This window comes from Crotalus tigris, unplaced genomic scaffold (genome assembly GCF_016545835.1).
Source record: "Crotalus tigris isolate CLP2741 ecotype Arizona unplaced genomic scaffold, ASM1654583v1 scf7180000018585.330925593:3314079, whole genome shotgun sequence".
NCBI classification, from domain to species: domain Eukaryota; kingdom Metazoa; phylum Chordata; class Lepidosauria; order Squamata; family Viperidae; genus Crotalus; species Crotalus tigris.
In genome coordinates, this window is record NW_024097088.1 from 3,121,087 (window position 1) to 3,138,590 (window position 17,504).

Genomic DNA, 17,504 nt, shown 5'->3' on the forward strand with positions numbered 1-17,504 from the left:
AAGGTCAGAAAGCGGCTGCCCCTCGCCTGGGCCAGAGCAGGGCTTCCGCCAAGGGCTGCTTTCCTGGCAGCCGTGAGGCATCTGCTACTTCTGGGACCCCTTTCTTCCCTCTTCCCCACAGCTGCGAGGCACCCTGGGGCTAATTAGGCCCCACCCTGGTGAAGCCCAGGCCAGGCCAGCCTGCAAAGGCCCTCGCCCTCAAAGAAAGTCCCTAGAAATTTTCATTTCTAAAAGAGCAAACTCTTAGATACCATCCTGGCAGGGTGCCTGCAGCTCTCCTGGAAGTGCAGCTCCCAAACCCGCTAGCCTCAAGATCCCCACTCAGGGTGCTGCAAATGAAACGAGATTCAGAGGCACTTCGACTTTTTGCCACCTCTAACATCAGATGAAAACTGAATCAAGCGTGGCAGAAGAAGCAGGGCAACCTGCACGGTTCTGTCGCATGAAACTGTCGGGAGAATAATTTGCCTTTTATCTCAGGGAGAAAGAAAGAACCAGGCGGAGGAGACTCTTGTTCTCAGAACATCCCCCATGAACTGGGCGGGGCCAGTCTGCCCACCATATCCTCTGCATCCCCCTCCCCCCTTCAGCTTTCAACTCAGAGAAATGCCTCTCAGAACAGACCCCCCCCAAAGATCCACCAAAAGCGCTAGAAAGCAAGAGGCAGTGAGTTCAAGTCTACCTCAGCCACGAAAGCCGGCTGGGTGAGTTTGGGACAATCCCTCTCTATCAGCCCAGCACACTCAAAGTTGGGTTACATATGTGCACCGTCTTATTTGTCAAAGGAATAAAGGCAGGATACAAATAAATAAATAGAAATAAAAATATCTAAAAAGCCTCCGACCAAGATAGGTTTGTCTTTGGGGCCATTATTAGCCATACTAGCTGTGCTTCTTAATCAGGAATTGTGGGGTTCCTAGCTCAGCCACAAACCACAACATTTAGCAACTTGGACTCTTCTTCCTCTCTAGACCTGGCAGTGCTCCAATCTGTGGCTGCAGGAGGTGGAGAGTCCTCCTCCCCTTAGCCAGACCTTTGAGCGGCACGGGGAGGAGCCAGGATCTGTACCTGAGCCCCACCCCCAGTGGGAGCCTCCCATAAGACAGGGATGTTCTTCCCCATACTGGGCACAACGGCTTTGCAGCCAGACTCCTCTCTTCTATGTGATATTCACAGCGGCCACAGAAGGCGTAAGGCTGAGTGAGGGGCCGGCCACATCCAGAGGGTGGGGATTTGAGCCCAGGGTTCCCTGGAGCTACACTTCTCCAAAACCTTATGGCAGCCCTCATCCTCATACCAAACAAGTGCTACCAAATATACTGGCTTCTGTGACAGAAAAGAAGCATAGTAAATCTTCACTAATGTATCTCTAGTCTACTTCATATCACCATTTTTGCCTGGTGGCTGAACGTGCCCACTGGAATGCTGCTCAAAGATTGCATCTGCCCTTCTTTAATCATGACACCGCATCACAAGAATTGCCACCATCAATCCAACAACACCAGCCTAGAGCACGCCCCAAACTGCACCAGGAATCTCAGCAATGGACTTCTGGCTTTGGGTAGCAAGGTGGGGGGGGGAGTGACCCTCCAGGATCCGATCAGCTGATTTGTAAATGGGTTTTGGAGGGTCCTGCTCTAAATGTCCCCGGACAACCAATACAATCCAAACTGGGTGAACCCCTGCATCACATTAAGCCTTGTTGCAGCTCATTTCGCTTTGCTTAGGGAGCGACACAAGCTCCCCCCATGATGTTGTAAACTAGGATGGCAGTTTGGCCTGTTTTGTGAATTGCAGGAGGCCACTTTCTATTCCAGAAACCAAACTGAGCCAACTGGCTTAGTAGGATGTGGTGTTCAACGTCTCCGGACAAGTAGAGGAGTGTAATTCTGAGTGATGCAGGAGCTCCTTTCTCAGTCATTCAAAGCAAGGCCCACCATGCCCAGCCCTGGCACCTGGCTGTTCTACCTCCCTGTCAGAGAATAGGTTACCAAGAAAGGACCAGGGAAACTGAGGCAATAAAAGTTGGAAGTAATACCATCTGCAGAGAAAAGTCCTGGAGGGAGAGGAGGGGATCCAGCTGTTGGGGGGTCTGGCTCTCAGTCCTCCAAAGCACTGGCACAGCGACATTAGGGCCTCAACAAGGGGCCGAAAGAGCCTTATGGGAGACCCAGTCCACCAGCCGCAGAGTCAGTGCAAATGGGGAAGTGCGTCACCTCTGGGAGCCAACGGTCAGCAGTGCCAAGAGGCCCCAGGAAACCCCTTCTGAGCTCAGGGGAAAGTGGTGAACTGCAGGGGACACAATCTAGCCCCACATCAGTAGCATTTAAACGGACATCCCAAGTCAGATTTTCTTTCAGTGAAGCCTCCACCTATGCTGGGGAGGGGGGCTCCTAGCCCACCCTTCCAGAGTCAGGAACAGCCCGGAGGGGCGAACCCTGCCTCTCCAGGATCTCCTGCCTGTTCCCCTTGACTTTCCTTCCAGGCCTGAGGATGCCAAGTCTAGAAAAATCCTGGTGCTCTGCTGCCTGGACTCCCTGCAGCAGAGGGGGAGAGGCAAGCTGTTCCTTCAACCCTCCCTACACTGGGTCCCCTTTAAAGAAGGAAGGTAATATAACAGATTTCTGAATGGCTGTTCCCTCCCCCTCCCACCCACTCACTTCTTAGCCAATCAGCCAGCAAACTGGAATCCCAGCAGCAGAGATTTCTTAAAGGCACCGTTGAAGGCTGACCAAATTCCCTTTCCAGGCTTTTCAGTTGCTTTCCAAAATGATCCCGGTGTGCCTCTTTCCCCAGTTCTGCAGCCCTTCTTCCCACACAAATGCCCTGATGGCAGGCAATCGCGAGGCCAACCTGGGAAGCCAACCTCAGCCACGTCACCTGGAGGAGAGCGTGCACACGGGCATGTCTTCCTGGGACACTACCAGGACAGAAGCTTCCCCGCTCACTTCGGACTCTCTAGATGTGTGGGACAGGTCTTCGGAATTGAGTGCATGGAGGCCCCCCAGGAGGAAGACTGCTGACCTAGGAAATCCTCATCTGAACAGATAATGGCTTCATATAATCCATCTCCTGTAGCCACCCAGTGTTTGCTTGAATAAACCAGCACGCTGCCACCCACCAAGAGAGGGTGTGATGCAGAAAGAGAAACTGCTGTGGGCAACCTGTATTGCCCTTTGGTGCAGAGGGAAGCTGGAGAACTAAATCCAAACTGCAGGCTTCCTCATCTAGGAATTGAATCAGGGCTCAAAGACGCCCCCCCCCAGTTACGATCTGCCCCAGGCCCTCCCATCTCCCATCTCCCTGATCCCCACAGCCACTGCGCTTTACCAGGAATTACCGAGAGTGGAAATGGTGGCAGGGCTGCACGTGGCTGTGCTCCGGGGCAGAGGGTGTTCCCTCCATTTCAGGAGAGCAGTCACATCCTGAGGCCTGAAGGTAAGCATGCCGGGACCAAAGGGGGGAAGGGTGGCCCAACCCTTGCAGCTGGAGGGGAAGCAGAGAGGAAGCCAGGAGGCCCCCCTCGGCCCCATGCCTGCCCCCAAAAGTCCCTCTCCATCTTCCTGGGATACAGAGCTGGCCTCCCCTGCTGCTGCCCCGAAGAGCCAGCGAGAGCCACCAGGCGCTGGAGCCACAAGGACAGGATGGAGCTCCTAGCCGAACCCACGTGGGACTGGAGGCCCCCAATCCCCCCAAAAGTCTCCTCTGCCATTCCTGCAGCCAGCCTGGCTCCACGCAGACGGCAGCTGGGTTGCTAGGCAGCAGCAGGAAGATGTCAGGAGAGGAAAGGAGCCCACGTGAAATCGGCTGCGCTCGTAGCCCAAACCTGGGCTCCCCCCTCCACTGCAAGGAGGCTGTTGCACCACCCATCACCCTCCCTTTTGACACTCAGGAGGCTGCCAGACACTCCCAGATAACAGCTGACCTTCCAGCAGCACTGAACTGCAAGCTGTGCCCGCAGTCAAACAAGGGAGGCTCTGAGCGGGCAATTCGGGGGCAGAAGCAGGATGCAGATACGCCCTCATCCTCCACCATCTTCCCCCCCCCCCAAAAGCTTGACACTGTTGACTTCCAGAACCAGCCTGTCAAAAGACTCCAGGAGTGGGGTTGATGCGTGGAAACCTTCGTGCAAGGTAAACAGCTGGGGGCCCTTTTAGTTGAGCTTGCTTTGTTTCCTACATTTTAGAACCTCATTTTTTTCTTTAGAGGGGCCCCCTGCTGGTTTAAGGGGAAGAGAAAAGCAGGCTGCCCCAAAAGGTCTTAAGCACAACTGGACCCCAAAAAGAAATTGGATTCCCCCCCAACAATTATCCTGCCCCCTCTGAATCCAACTGAGCCCTTTTACAGCCTCATTCTCGTCCCCAGGAGACCCCATGATTCCACAGGAGGCCACGCCCTGCTCCCCTTCCTGGGTTTGCCCCCAGCTGCTTCTCTGCAGCATTGAGACCCTCACCTTGGGCAAGATGTTGCTGACACCCACCACCAGACTGCAGACGTGTGCGGGCAGCTCAGTCCTGCTCTGGGTCACTCTCACCAACTGTGGCACCGGTTCTACATCTGGGCCCCCCGTTGCTCTTTCCTGGAATATTGAAAAAGCAATGAACTCCGGAGAACAGAGAAAAAGGGGCTTCCATTTTGAAAAGCAACAGACCTTTCCTGCTCTGGCTGCACCTTGGATTGTGGAACTCCTCAGGAGCAAGGGGGAAAAGCTTCAGGCCCACCAAGCTGCCAAGGACTCAACTCCTGGGGGCTATGCACCCCCAGGACTATGTATCCCAAGGTTAGCCCTGGCTGCATCAGCAGAATCCCCCCCTCCCCAGGCTCACAACCATCCTGAGGAGGCACAAGGAAGGGGGGGGAGAAGCCCCCTTTTGCTAATACCCCCTGCAACTCCACTACCACAATGGTGGCGACTAAGGTGGTTTTAAAAGCTTGGAAGATTATATGTACACTTGCCTAAGATTTATGCTGATTAGCAGTGCAGAGAACTACGACACATTTGCTAATCCTTCCTTCTGGAGTCACTTTTTCTCAAATCTGCCCCTCTGGGTGCCTAAGTGGTTGACCAGGCTACAAGCATCCACCTGCCAATTCCGTCTGCTGTTGCCATGAGGATGGGAGACATGCTCTTTCCTCTTTTAAAAAATAAGCACTGAAAATCACAGACATTAATTTTCTAGGCTTGGCCAATTAAAACACAGCTTGCTAAGAAGGCCTCAAGGTCAGCATGAAAGGGAACCAGAGCACATCCCTGCAAATGATCAATGGGGTCTCTTACCGGCCTTGGACTTTTAGAAGAAACTGAGAAAGTCAGGAGATGATGGAGGCAGGAGGGGGGGAGGAAAGGGGGGCTGTGGGGAGGAGCTACTCTAATGCCCAAACTGAGGACCCGCCAGGGATCCAGGGGAGCCTCAAATCAGGGCAGGGGGATGAAAGGGCTGCAGGGCCTTGGTTCCCCCCAGGGCGAGCAGGAGATCCACCACTGGCTGGAGAAAGGCATTCAAGCAAGGGGCCCTGCAGCTTCTCATCGGACACCAGTGACAGAGGGCTTCCCACGTGTTTCTGTCCAGCTCAGCAGCCAGAAGGGAAGGGCAGAGCAGGGCATCCTGTCATAGAGCCAAAGGCTTGGGGCGAAAGGGCTTGGCCCCAGTGTGGGGCCAAATGCAGTTCCTCATCACTGGTACAACTAATTAGGTATCCAGGGAGCTACAAGAGGTGCTGAAGGAAAGCACAGGTGAGCCCCTCCTTAAGGGGGTCCCTCGGTCTCACCTGCAGCGGCTGGCCCTCTTGGCCCCCTGGGTCGGCAGCATCATGGATCTTGGAGGGCCCCCCAGGCCCCAGATGGGCAGATCCATCCTGCTGGCAGGTGGAGAGCACGCTCAGCTCATAGCACTCTTGGATGTCTGGGAGACAGACCGAAAGACGCCTTGAGAGGCCAGCTCAGAAGACCCCTCCTGCCCTGCCCCCTGGCAGAGGACCCCCCCCAAGGACCTCTGAATATGCCGGGATGCCATTCGGGCAGGCTGCATAGAGGGAAACACAGCCAGGTTTCCCCAGAACTTTTGCAGACCAGCCTGTAAGCTGATGCCCCCCAAATGCTTTTTCTCCCTCCCCAGGGTGGGAAGAGCAGATCCTCCCAGATGCCATTCCACACCTCCCTGCAGCTCCTCAGCAGAATCCAGGCATCTGGTTCTCTAACAGGCTGATCGAAGGGAGAATGGGCTGCCAGCCATCCCTGTGGGGCTATGGGCTCACCTTCCTCGCTGAGGGAGTCAGGCAAGAGGAGCCAGGTGGTCTCACCTGCTGAGCCAAAAAGTAGCTCTGCTCCACAGAGAACCCTGAGCATAGCCGGGGGGGGGCAAACGCAGCCCCTGAGAGTGAGAAGGCTCTGCAGTGCCCCCACCCTATTTTTATCTTGCCTCCTTCCTATTAGGCTGTGCAAGATGCCCAGAGGCTGCACAAGGTCTTCTGAAGAGACTCCTGTCTTTGTGGCATACAGTTCTGGGGAGGCCTGAACATCGCCACCCCCTAAGTGGTTGTTCTGGTTTAAGGGAGCCTAAACCTAGACGCCCCCCCAGGAGGGGCATAGCCTGCGCGCTCGGCTGTTGCCAGCCACCCTTACCCAGCAGGGCCTGGAAAAGCTCACTCTGAAATACACGGACCACTCTCTCGACTGAGGCTCGCAGAGGCTGTTCCGCCGGGGATTGCAGAATCCCCCGATAGCGGGCCAGGATTGCCACAGCTCGCTGGGTGTCTGCAAGGCAAGAGCAAAGCTTGAGGGAGGCCGGGGCTCCCCCTCCCCAGGACACAGGGCTCATCTTCGCACAGCTGGCAGACAGCAGTTCCTTGTCTCTCCGTTTTCCAGCATGGGTCAGAATCCAGGATCCACATTCACACAATCTAGGTCAGGAGGACTTTTTTTCTCCCATGGAGAGACCAGGCCTGTTAGCACCAACGAGCGGCTCTGGCGGTTCCAGAGGTTCTAGTTAGATGGGGCCGGTCTAGATAGGAGGTTTGTCTGAATAGGACCAGTTCTCCACATGTAAGAAAGCTCCTTTGGAGCGAGCCCAAGTTCTCTCAGAGGTGGAAGTTGCTGCCAAGCTTCAGCTGTACTTCCAGTCCCGTTTTGTCACCCAAGGACTTTTCTGCCTGCACCCCAAGACCTACAAGACCCCCAGCAATCCCAGGGGCCTGTAAATGGGCCCCCAAACAATTCAGTAAAATATGCAGCCAGGTGTTCTGTTTCAAGTCCATCCCTTGGAGACGCTCTTGGCTCAGGACCACCTTCAGACTCAAGGTTGGCATGCATTCCAGGGCAGAAGCAAAAGGTAAGAAGGTTTTCAAGAGAAAAGTGCCATTCCTAAGGACTAGAAGCACAACTTTTCCACAGCCAAGAAGGTTCTAAGTGGGGCCTTCCTCCCCAGGGGGATCTCACCTGGGAGGACAAAGGCCCAGCTGCAGACCCTCCTCCAGCTGGCACGATCTCAGGGGAGGGGGTGGAAAAGGAGCAAAGGTCCACACCTGTGGCATCTCCCTGGAGACTCGGTCGCCAGAAGCCCTCAGGTCCGACTCCCCTCCGAGCCCCTCCCAAAGCTCCAGTTGCTGCCCGGAAAACTTTAATGCCTCCGGAACTCCTGCTGGGAAGTCCCCCTCCCCCGTTCCCCCCCCATCCGGAAAAGAGGAGAAAGTTCCTGCACAGTCGGTCCGAGTCCCGCGTCCGGAAAGGCCGTTACTTCTGGGCCCCTCTAAGGGGGGGGAGCTCAGCGGCCTTGAAGCTCCTTCGGAGCAGCCCCGGATCGCGCTGGCAGCCCCTTGCCCCCCCCCCTCGGCCGGTGCCCCTTACCCGTCCGGGTGCTCATCGAGCCGGGCTGCGCGTCCCCGGGAGGAAGGCGGGCGAGGGCTGGGCCGGGCCGGGCCGCTCTGGCCGGAGGAAGGGCGGGAAGCGCGGCGCCGAAGGGGCCGCCTCCAACTTTCTGGGCGGGTGGACTCGCCTCTGGCCGACAGGGAAGCGGCCGCAGGAAGCGGTTTCCAGCCGCTCGGCCGCTCCCCCTCTCGATCCTGAGGACTAGAAACGCCGCACTCCGGCCTGGGGCGACAATAGCCCCGGGAGGGTTTCGACCCCCAGAGCCGCCCGAAGCCCCGGAGGAGGCGACACGCCGGGAGACGAGGCGGCTGGTCTAAACTGCGCCCCCTCGTGCGAGCATCTCGGACCCTCTTGGGAGGGTCGCCCAAACTTTTCCCTTGGGCGAGTTCAGCTTCCTTCAAGTCTCCCGGCGGCGGCTCGAGCCCTCGGCCCCGGTCCCGCCCCCGCCCCTGGACTCAACAGCTGGCTTGCCAGCATTCCTCACGTGTCTAGCGCGGGCGGAGACACGGGTTGTGGCTCTCCGTGAGAATGGCTTTTAGAGGGAAGCTGCGTAACTGAAGGGCAGATTTCTGGCTCCCAAGCGCACCGTTTTCATAACTGAATGTTGCACGAGAGCGCCCGGCTCTCGTCACTTAGAAAGTTTGGCATGGCGGCAGATTTTTCTTCCTCCGCTTCCTCTAAACTCCTCAACGGAGCTTGGATTCAACTTTCTGGCTGTTTGCGGTTGAGAAGAACCGGTGTCTGCCAAGGGCGGAGGTGCAGTAGCTGCTCTGGGAATTTATGCTCTCTCGTATTCAGAGGAACCCCTAATTGCCAGCTGCAGCTGGTGAAAAGATGCCCCCCTCAAATTGGGACTATTTAGTCACCCCCAGCGAAAAGGGGACAACTTCACAGGAAATATTCTGCTGAGAGGAGAGATGCTTACATCATGGGGACGTCTCTGGGGGCTCTTTTGCCCACATTTCCCCCCCCCATCACATTTCTCAAACGTTGAAGTAGAAGGCTTGAAACTCATGTGATACAAGATGGGGGGGGAATCTTCTACCTATAAGCTTCAGCAGTGAGAAATAGCCCTCCCCATTGCTCGTTTCCTTTAGAGTGCCATAAAAAGACAGAAACCTTTTTTCTGCTGGTCAGTCTAGAACAGAGATTCCCAACCTTTTGGGCACCAGCAACTGGTTCCATGGAGAGAGGTTTTTCCGTGGACTGCAGAGTGTGTGGTTTTGTGTGCTGCCTGCATCTCGCGGATGGGGCTTTGCTTGTTTGTGCATGGCATGCCGTGGCCCGGTACTGGTCCATGGACCAGGGGTTGGGGATCCCTGGTCTAGAACATGGGTCTCCACCCTTGGCAATTTTATAGACTTGTGGACTTCAACTCCCAGAATTCCCCAGCCAGCATAGTCCACAAGTCTCCAAGTTGCCAGGTTTGGAGACCCTGGTGCATCTGATGAGCAGCAGCAGGCGCCCCTGTCCCCCACTGTGCTGTGCTGAACGGGCAGGACTTCTGGAGGGAGATTGGCCCAGCACCCAATCATGCAGCCAGTTAGACAGGTGGGAGGGGAAAGGCTCTGTTTCGAAGGGTTATGATGGTTACGTCAATTAACCCAGTTTTCTGGGCTACTAGAAAACAAATTAGCTAACCACAGGGATTGTCTATCATAAGTTACAATAAAACAAGCTTCAGATACAAGTCAGGCTTTGAAGAATCAAACTGTGACTTAAGGCACTAGTCCTGGTGATTTGGGTGAAGCAGTCTGGGGCTTTCCCAACAGCAATTGACCAGAAACCCAGTTCAACCTCATCCTGTCCATGATCAGAGTTTTCTGTCCAGGAGAAGAGAAAGTGGACTGGGACACCAGTTCCATCAGAAGCCTACTATTCATTGTGGGAGGCTGCCCAGGCCTCCGTTTCAAAACAGCAAAAGGCCTTTTCCCCCCAAAGGGGCTCTTGACGGCCAGCCCATGCTCGGCCTCTGGGGCTGCCAGGAAGGGTTGAGTCACTGGGCACAGCTGCAGATTCTCCCCATGGCAGCCCTGCTCTAGGAATAAATACCCACTCATTCCCTGCAGAAGCAGGAAGGAATCACATGTGGGGTGCAGAAGAGGCCTGTTCGTTCTGCTGCAGCGCCCAAAGGGCCATGAAGTCCCCCCAAGACACAGAGGAACTCACTTAGCTGCCCTCCCCATCGAGGGCTACCCGAGATAAAAGAAACCAGGCCAGGCTCTTTGTCAAACATGTATATTTATAGCAAAAATAGGCTTTTCTCTCTTCCCCACACAATGGTTTGTTCCCACCCCCAAAACATTTACACAGTAAACAAGTCAGCTACTGCCACATGTCCTGCACCAGGTCCCTCCCCCTTCCCAGTCTCCTTTGCCGGTTGCCCACTTGTTAACCACAGCCCCCCTCCTGTTGCAGAGCTATTCCACCATCTGCCAGGTGGAGTCAATGAGAGCCTGCCCAGTATCCAAACTCACTCCTTGGATCAGGAGAAGTGGGACACCTCCCCCAAATAGCCAAAGGAGGGGGAAATGCCAGGAGAAAAGCCAAGGCAGGCTGGGTATCTGCACTGTGTGGAGGGGAAGTGCAATCCGAAGGGGGGGGTGTCAGTCAAGGGCCACAGCATGGAGGCGGCTGCGAGAGAGGGCAGCACATTTGCAAGAGGGGGTGGGACTTTGGATATGAGGACGGAAGCAGGATAAGAGCCCTGCAGGGGGGGGGATGAAATTTGGCTTCCGAGGACCATTTGGATGGAAGGTAGGGGGTGGGCTGTCACTAGAAGAAATTTTGGAAGCCTTCCTTCCTGTTGCCCCCCCAGTGCAAGATGAGGCCAGCAGAAAGTGCCCCTCTTCTCTCTCCAGAAACCCCAGTCCAAGATGGCAGCCCCCTTCCCAGCTCCCCAGGATAGCTGGGTATACTCTATGAGCAGAAGAATGGCACGAGACGAGGGAGCCCCCTCCCCAATACTGTAACGGAGACTAAATATCATCGCTAGAGTTGGCTGGGAAAGAAAGAGGAACACAGAAGCCACGTCCCTGTGGCTCCCTTCTGTCCACGAGACTCACGGCCTAGGGATGAGCAGGAGCACCCCCAGCTGCCCTCCAGCCCTGGGGCTTCTGCTGCAGGCCCGGCTTTTCACATCTTGAAGGGAAAGGAGAGGGCATCAAGTAAACATGGGGAGGGGCCGCTACCAGAGCACAGCCAGCCAAGTCCAGGTGGCCCCCGTGGCCTAAGAGACCATGTAGTGCGTGATGGCACGGAGGGCATAGAGCAGCTCTGCCTGCAGCCGGGCCTCCAGGATCAGCAGATTCACATGGACCTGCGGGAGCAAAGAGGAGACTCGAGCCCAGCCTCAGACACCGGAGACCCTCCACCACCCGAAGGTCCAGACTGAGAAGCTCCAGAATCCCACCATGACTTGGCTGAGTGGTTGACGGGCGGGGCAGTCCTCTGACATGGGCAACATCAGCACACAGCTGGGGGTGGAGCAAAATGTACATTCGAACTATTTTTAAAAATGGTATGGTCAGAATCTTTCAAGATGGTGCTGCTGTTGGAAACCGTGTCCAGAAGGACAGCCCAGCAGCATCAGCACAAAGCCCGAGGCAGCCTTGGTGAATATTCCATCACCGGTCCCCAGTCCGGACCTTGTGCCAAGCCATCCATGCTGCCAACGACAGCCACATAACTGTGCCTTGCACAAAAAATTATTCTGTTTCGCCTCTGCTGAATGTCCCCGCATCAAAACTGACTGGATAATTCTGTGTTCCAGTCCAGCCCAGGGCTTCCGCTTCTCTCTCTTCTGCTCCACATACACAACCCACCTTTTCACTGTGCTTGAACTGTTTCCAGAAGCGCTCAAACATCTTGGGATCCATCTTCTCTGGAGAACAAGTCACAGTTTTGATGTACAACTTGAGGATCCGTTCCAGGAGATGGTTGACCTCTGCATAGTCATAATCATCGTATCTGGAAGGGGAAACAGGAAACAATCTGGATTTAGCACCAAAGGAGACCCCCAATTCATCTTGAACAAGGCTAGTTGGTAGTAGGTCTTGACAGACCAGGAATTCTCAGGCCAATTTTTAAAAGGTAATAGCAAAATGTTTACAAAGACCAGAGAGAGAATTCTATCCAAGTCCCCCATCTCCATTACGGCACCCAACGGTTTATCCTGTAAAGCCACGTTCCTTCCTTGAGTAAGCAAATTGCGGAAAGGTTAAGCTGCGCTTGGTCTGGCCCTGCAAGGAGTCCCAGAAGGGGAGGAGGAGAAGCACCTGATGCCAAACATGCAGTGGACGTAGTTCCAGATGCCCCGCTTGAAGGTGGCATGTTCACAGCCCTGCCGCTTGGCCATCGAGCAGCTGTGAAGACTGTCGACCTTACGGAACTTTTCATCCAGCAGATGCCCAATGTCGGAATACAACCGATTCACCAGTGAGAAGCCATGGTCTTCCCAGGAATAATCCTGCCCGGATCAGAAAGAGGGTGGCTGCATGAGGGAACACTAAAGGGGGCGAGGTCAGCAGCCCCCCAAAGGGGAGGCAGAAGGCCCGCCAGGATCCTGGAGACTGCCAGGTTTGTTCTACCTGCACACGGAAGATCTGGGGCTGGTCCTCATTGCACTGTGCAAACTCCTGGTAGCCAAAGCTGGGATCCAGGACATAGCAGGAAAGGTCTGCGGCCCCCGAGAATTCCCCCTCGAAGCCTAGAAGACAGACCCATTCAGCAAAGGGGCTGCTTTCCCAGAAAGGAGGCAGGGAGGGAGGCCTACACGCAAGCAGGAGGGGAGGTGGCATCCCAGCTGCTCTCAAGGGCCTCCACCTGACCCTCAGTGCTGGGACTCAGTGAGCTTCCCAACCCTACCAGGCGGCCCCAGGACGCTCTGGGCAAGGCCCTCCACCGCCTCTCCTCCAGGGAGGGTGGCAGGCGGCCTTACCTTCTTCCCGCTGGGCAGGCAGCCGCAGCTCCTCCCGAGTCTCACTGCCCACCTGCAGCCGGTGGACACGCTCCCGAAGAGACTCCAGCTCCACGCAGGAATCCAAGGACTGCAGAGGGGGAGGAACGCGACTGAGGGGTCCTTCCTCTGGGTCTAGAAAGGGCACCCCATGCCCTGCCACTGGGGCCTGGTGCCCTACACCCGTGCCCACCATGCCCCCCCTTTCAGGCCCACCAAGAAGCCGAGGCACGCACCCGTTTGCGGTTCAGATGCAGCAGCTCCTGGCTGCAGCCGTTGCCCACGTCACAGAAGCAGACGCTCCCCGGGAGGCCCAGCTTCAGGGAGCCCCGTCCCTCTGGGCCGAGGTCCTGCTCACAGCCACAGCCGAAAGCGAAGCTGGCCAGGGCATGGTAGTGGGCGAGAAGCACAACTGCATGGACCAGCTCGGCCAGTGACCAGCTTTGCTCACTGATCTTCAGCAGCTTCTGCAAGGGGTGGGCCGAAAAGAAGCAAGCTGTGACTCCCCCCCACAGCGCCCCTCTCTCTCCATCAGCCTTTATACTTGCTTCACGGCACAAGTGGCCCCAGGCAGGAGCGCCAGTTGCCAAAGAGCCCCAGGCGAGGGGCAGCTCTTCCTGGGGCAAACCAACCATCAGAAGCCAGGAAGGAATGCTGGCTTCCAAAACCACGGCGGTGCATCTCGCTGGGATAAAGCTTCAGCCTAGGCCTAGGCCTGCTCCCCCCCCCCCGGCCCAAGAAGACCCTCAGGTGCATCTCCCGAGGGGCCGGGGCTGAGATGCAGAAGGACACCAGGAACCTCTGAGCTCCTGCTGGTGGACCACTGCCCGGGGGGGGGGCTTCAGGTTGAAGGTAACCAAGTGGGTGGAAACTCTGCAACTGCAGCACCCCTTACACCATCCTCCCGAAGGACTTATTCCGCAGGCTTATTTTGATAGGGGGGGGGAGGAAGGACCAGTTCAGGCATTCTTAAAGCATCTGCTGATGGAAGGACCTGAGGTCTGGGAGAGGGTCCTTTGTAGGTCACGGGGTGGGAGAGAGAGGAGTGCTACTTATGCTCCTCCCACTCATCAGCTACACCTTGGGGGGCCAGGCACGGTGGGCCCAGCATCCAAACTGTCACAGAGAACGCTGCGCCCTCTCTTCCCAGGGCCCCGTCCGGTTTGCTACCTCAATGTGCTCCTTGCAAACCAGCCAGGGCCGGTGGGCCAAGACCTTGTTGATCTCACTGAGCCGGCGGAGCTTGGGGGGGATGTAGTCCAACCCTCTCAGCCACAGGGGGTCGCCACCCACCCGCAGGAACTGCAGCACATGGAGATTCACCAAGTACCGACATCGATGCCGGGCAGCGGCCTGCAAGAGAGACACGAGGCACTGAGATCAGTGGGAAAGGCCCCCCAGGCCAGAGACCTTGCCCAGCACGGTCCCATCCTGCACCTGGGAGTCAGAAGCCCACCCAGCGCCCCCAACCTAGAGAATCAGTCCACCTCCTCCTGATCCCTTGCCTGGCACAGTCGCCATCAGCACCCACCCCTTCTGCCCTTGCGTGTGGGGGGACAAGACTCCGTAGGTTATCTTCAAGGGTCCCGCAGTGGACAAGGGCCAGTCTCTCCCCTTGAGATGGAGGGATCAGAGTCAACGTCATTTCACAAACCAGCTCCAGCTCCCAAACAGCCCTTGTTCAGTTTTGAGTGGCAAGGGGGTCAAGGGGGGGGAACTCAACAGAGAAGCAAGCAAATGAAATGGCAAGCAGGCAACCTCAGCCCCACAAGCCCAGCAGGTTCTGGCGAGGCTCCTGCTGCTCGCCGGGATGGGCCCCGAGACCCCGAGGTGCAGGGCTCTCTGGCCAGGCTCTCACCATGATGGCAATGAAGTGGCGGCAGTCGAAGGGCAGTGGCCCGTCCATGTGCAGCAGGTAATGCTGGAGGCGGAGGAAGCTGTCCAGGTAGTGTGGGTGGTAGCCCATCTGCTGGGCGATGGCCTCGATCCGCCCCCTGCTGGCCAAGGCCTTCACAAAGAGCAGCTGGGGGGGCCTCTCCTTGTCACTGGTGCTCATCTTGGTCAGCTGGACAGGGAAGGGCAGAAAGAGCAGAGACGTGGGGCAAAGGCCCGCCAGACATTGTGCAATTGGCGGGGGGGGGGGGGGAGGGCATGCAGCAGGGGAGGGCTAGAAGAAGAGCCCCGGGCAATTCTCTGCAATTCTCAAAGTCCCTGTCCTTGTACCAAAAGCACCGGAGGCCGCCCAAGGGCACGAAGAAACACCTGGCTGGGCAGAGCAGGGTGGGGGCTGTGCCTTTGTGCTCAAGGCATGTTTTTGGCCAGAAAATCCTGGGGAGGGAGTCACAACTGGGCATGCAACCGGTACACATCAGGCATTGCAGTAAGTTTTCTTGCCTGCTTTGGTGAGAGATATGCAGCCCCCCACCTGAATTTTAAAATCCCAGGTAAGCCTCTACCACCAGAGGTAAATTTCCCCAGTCATGGTCCCTGCACTCTTTGCGTGATGGAAGCTTCTCCCTGTCCTGCCTTCACCCCCCACCCCCCACAGGGATTTTCTTTAGAGCCCACCCTCAAGACATAGCCAGAGCAAATGTTGCTGGCCCTTAAGGCTCCTTTCTGAAATCTGCAGCTGAATCCCCTTCCCCAGGTGGGCCACAGAGGCAGGCAGGGCAGGGCAGGGCCTGACAGAAATCCTCTCCCCTGGCGACCAGCCTCTTCCCCACGAGGAAAGCAAGGGGGCTCCTGGGAGCACAGCTTGCTCCTGGAAGGAGGGAGCAAGTCAGAGAAAGCAAGGGGTCTCTAGGCTCCACACCCCCCATCTTTCTAGCAAAGGGCCCTTCCAGGCAGGGCCCGGCAGAGAGCCCCCAGCCCAAGAAACAGCCTGACTCAGTCTGTACACCAGTGGTGGAGAACAGCAAGCCTCCTCCAGGCCCAGCGCAACCTCCAGGGTGGCTTCATCAAGAGCCTCCAGGATCCACCCAGGATCACCCAAAGATGCAGGGACCATCCCAGGGACCAGCTGGCTGAGGGGAGGGGGAGATGGAGTGGAAAATTCCTCTCCTGCCACAGGCCAACATAGCTGCCTTTCCAGGAACACCCTAGAGCTGAAATTAAAGCAGTCTCAGAAAAGGGGAGGTGGAACCCCAAGAAGCATCCCCAGAGCTGAGGATCTCCACCAGACCTGCCAAGGGACCTGGCCAGTGTCCGGCCTCTACAAAAACAAAGAAGGACAGGGGAGGCAGTGGGGAAATCCCATTCCCAGGCCCACTCCCCAAGCAAAAGCAGAGGCACCATTGTAGTGCCAGTCTGAAGACCGAGAGACAAGGGGGGCTCCACCACTTACAAGCATCCTGCCCCCCCCTTAAGGAAATCTTCAGGAGCTCCCCAGAGCCCCTCTCCTCCTTTCAGGATAGGCACTTACAAACATTCTGGAAGAGGCCCAAGAGACAGATTTGGGAGGACAGACCCTGCTTTCTACCCACCTCTGGAACTGACACTGTTGGGGGGGGGGGCTGAACCAGAGAGCCGCATCCCCCAACAGCCCCATCCCCCAGAGGCTGCAGGGGGAGGGAGACAAAGGCAGGACGAGCAAAACAAAGGAAGGGGCCCGGGCCCTCGAGGCAGCAGCAAATTGGGACCACGCACGCGGGGGGGGGGACAGCTTTTGCTGAAGCAGCCCAGCTCCCAGTGAAAGCGAAGGCTTGACCCCCTCCCCAAAACGGGAAGGGGCGCCCCTCCGCCCGTCTAATCGGAGAGAACTGGAGGAACACGCCCCCTTGCCCACGGAGCAGCGGCGGCGGCGGCGGCGGCGGCAGCAGCAACAGCTGGATGGGTTCGGTCCCCCTTCCTCCGCGGTCCCGGTCCATTGTCTCTCCCGGCCGGTCCCAGTTGCGGCCGCAAGAGAGTTGCTGCGCCCCCTGCCGGCACGACCGCCGAAAGGCAAGAGGAGAACGAGAAAAACAAGTTTGATTGGCAGCGCGGGGGGGGGGGGCAGGTCGGTCCAGCGGCGGTTCGGGCTGGGAGCGCTAGCATCCCCGCCTCCGCCGCCCGGGCAGGACGACGGGGAGAAGGCGAGCGGCGCCGCAGGGAGGGAGATGCGGGCAAGGTCGCCTCTGCCGCTGCGGGCACCCATCGCCTCTGCCCGCCCCCCGGCCGGAGCTCCCTGGGCCGCTGCAGGGCTGCCGCGGACGGGTCCGCGGGGGCGAACGGGGGCCCCCTCGCCGGGGCTCCACTGCAGGGGGAGCCCGGTCGCCCCGCTCGGGGCCGGCTCCCTTACCTGCAGCCTCTGGCACGGCTTTCCGCGGGGGGGCTCCGCGCTCGGGGGGCAGAGGATCATTTTCGCCGGCCCACCGGCCGGGGCTGCCGCCGCCGGACTTGCAGCCGCCACCGACGGGAGGCTGGAGCGCGGACAGCCCAGCCGGAGTCGGGGCGCGAGGGGGTGTACCCACAGCCCGGCGCCGTTCATACACCGCAGCGGGGGCGGGGCCGGCCGGCCTACTGACCAATCGCAGGCGGCGGGCGGGCCCGGCGGCGGGCGGAGGGCGAGGCTTTGTAGGGCCCAGTGGAAAATTCCCTGCCCGTCAAGCGCCCGGGCCCCGCCCCTGAGAGCAAGGGGGCGTGGCCACGGATCCAGCGTGGTGTCCCTTGACAGCTCTTAAAGGAGCCGCGTCCTGTTTTCGCGCG

The 17,504-nt window shown here is 57.7% G+C and overlaps 2 protein-coding genes across 5 annotated transcripts in view; both read right to left on the reverse strand.

The window, feature by feature from the left end:
- The window catches only part of DLG3 (discs large MAGUK scaffold protein 3), a 39,071-nt gene extending 30,794 nt beyond the window's left edge, over positions 1-8,277 (reverse strand). The window contains exons 1-4 of one of the 3 annotated variants that reach the window (XM_039354838.1): positions 7,844-8,277; positions 6,623-6,754; positions 5,770-5,903; positions 4,454-4,579 (exon numbers count right to left, since the gene is read on the reverse strand). In XM_039354838.1, the coding sequence (XP_039210772.1) occupies positions 4,454-4,579; positions 5,770-5,903; positions 6,623-6,754; positions 7,844-7,859 (408 nt within the window). In that variant the 5' untranslated portion in view covers positions 7,860-8,277. The remainder of the gene's footprint in view (positions 1-4,453; positions 4,580-5,769; positions 5,904-6,622; positions 6,755-7,843) is intronic. The other 2 variants (XM_039354835.1, XM_039354836.1) reach the window with 2 other exon arrangements.
- Positions 8,278-10,086: 1,809 nt separating this feature from the next.
- LOC120313206 (sestrin-3-like) lies at positions 10,087-17,284 on the reverse strand. Of its 2 annotated transcripts, none has more exons than XM_039354847.1 (9): positions 17,098-17,284; positions 14,680-14,886; positions 13,992-14,174; positions 13,058-13,288; positions 12,804-12,912; positions 12,454-12,572; positions 12,142-12,332; positions 11,689-11,833; positions 10,087-11,183 (listed from the first exon to the last, which is right to left on the reverse strand). In XM_039354847.1, exons 1-9 carry the CDS (start codon positions 17,155-17,157, stop codon positions 11,094-11,096), a joined length of 1,335 nt encoding a protein of 444 aa, XP_039210781.1. In that variant the 5' UTR covers positions 17,158-17,284; the 3' UTR covers positions 10,087-11,093. The 2 variants fall into 2 exon arrangements, with proteins under 2 accessions (XP_039210781.1, XP_039210780.1); XM_039354846.1 differs by having other exon boundaries at positions 16,304-17,284.
- Between the last annotated feature and the right edge of the window lie 220 nt (positions 17,285-17,504).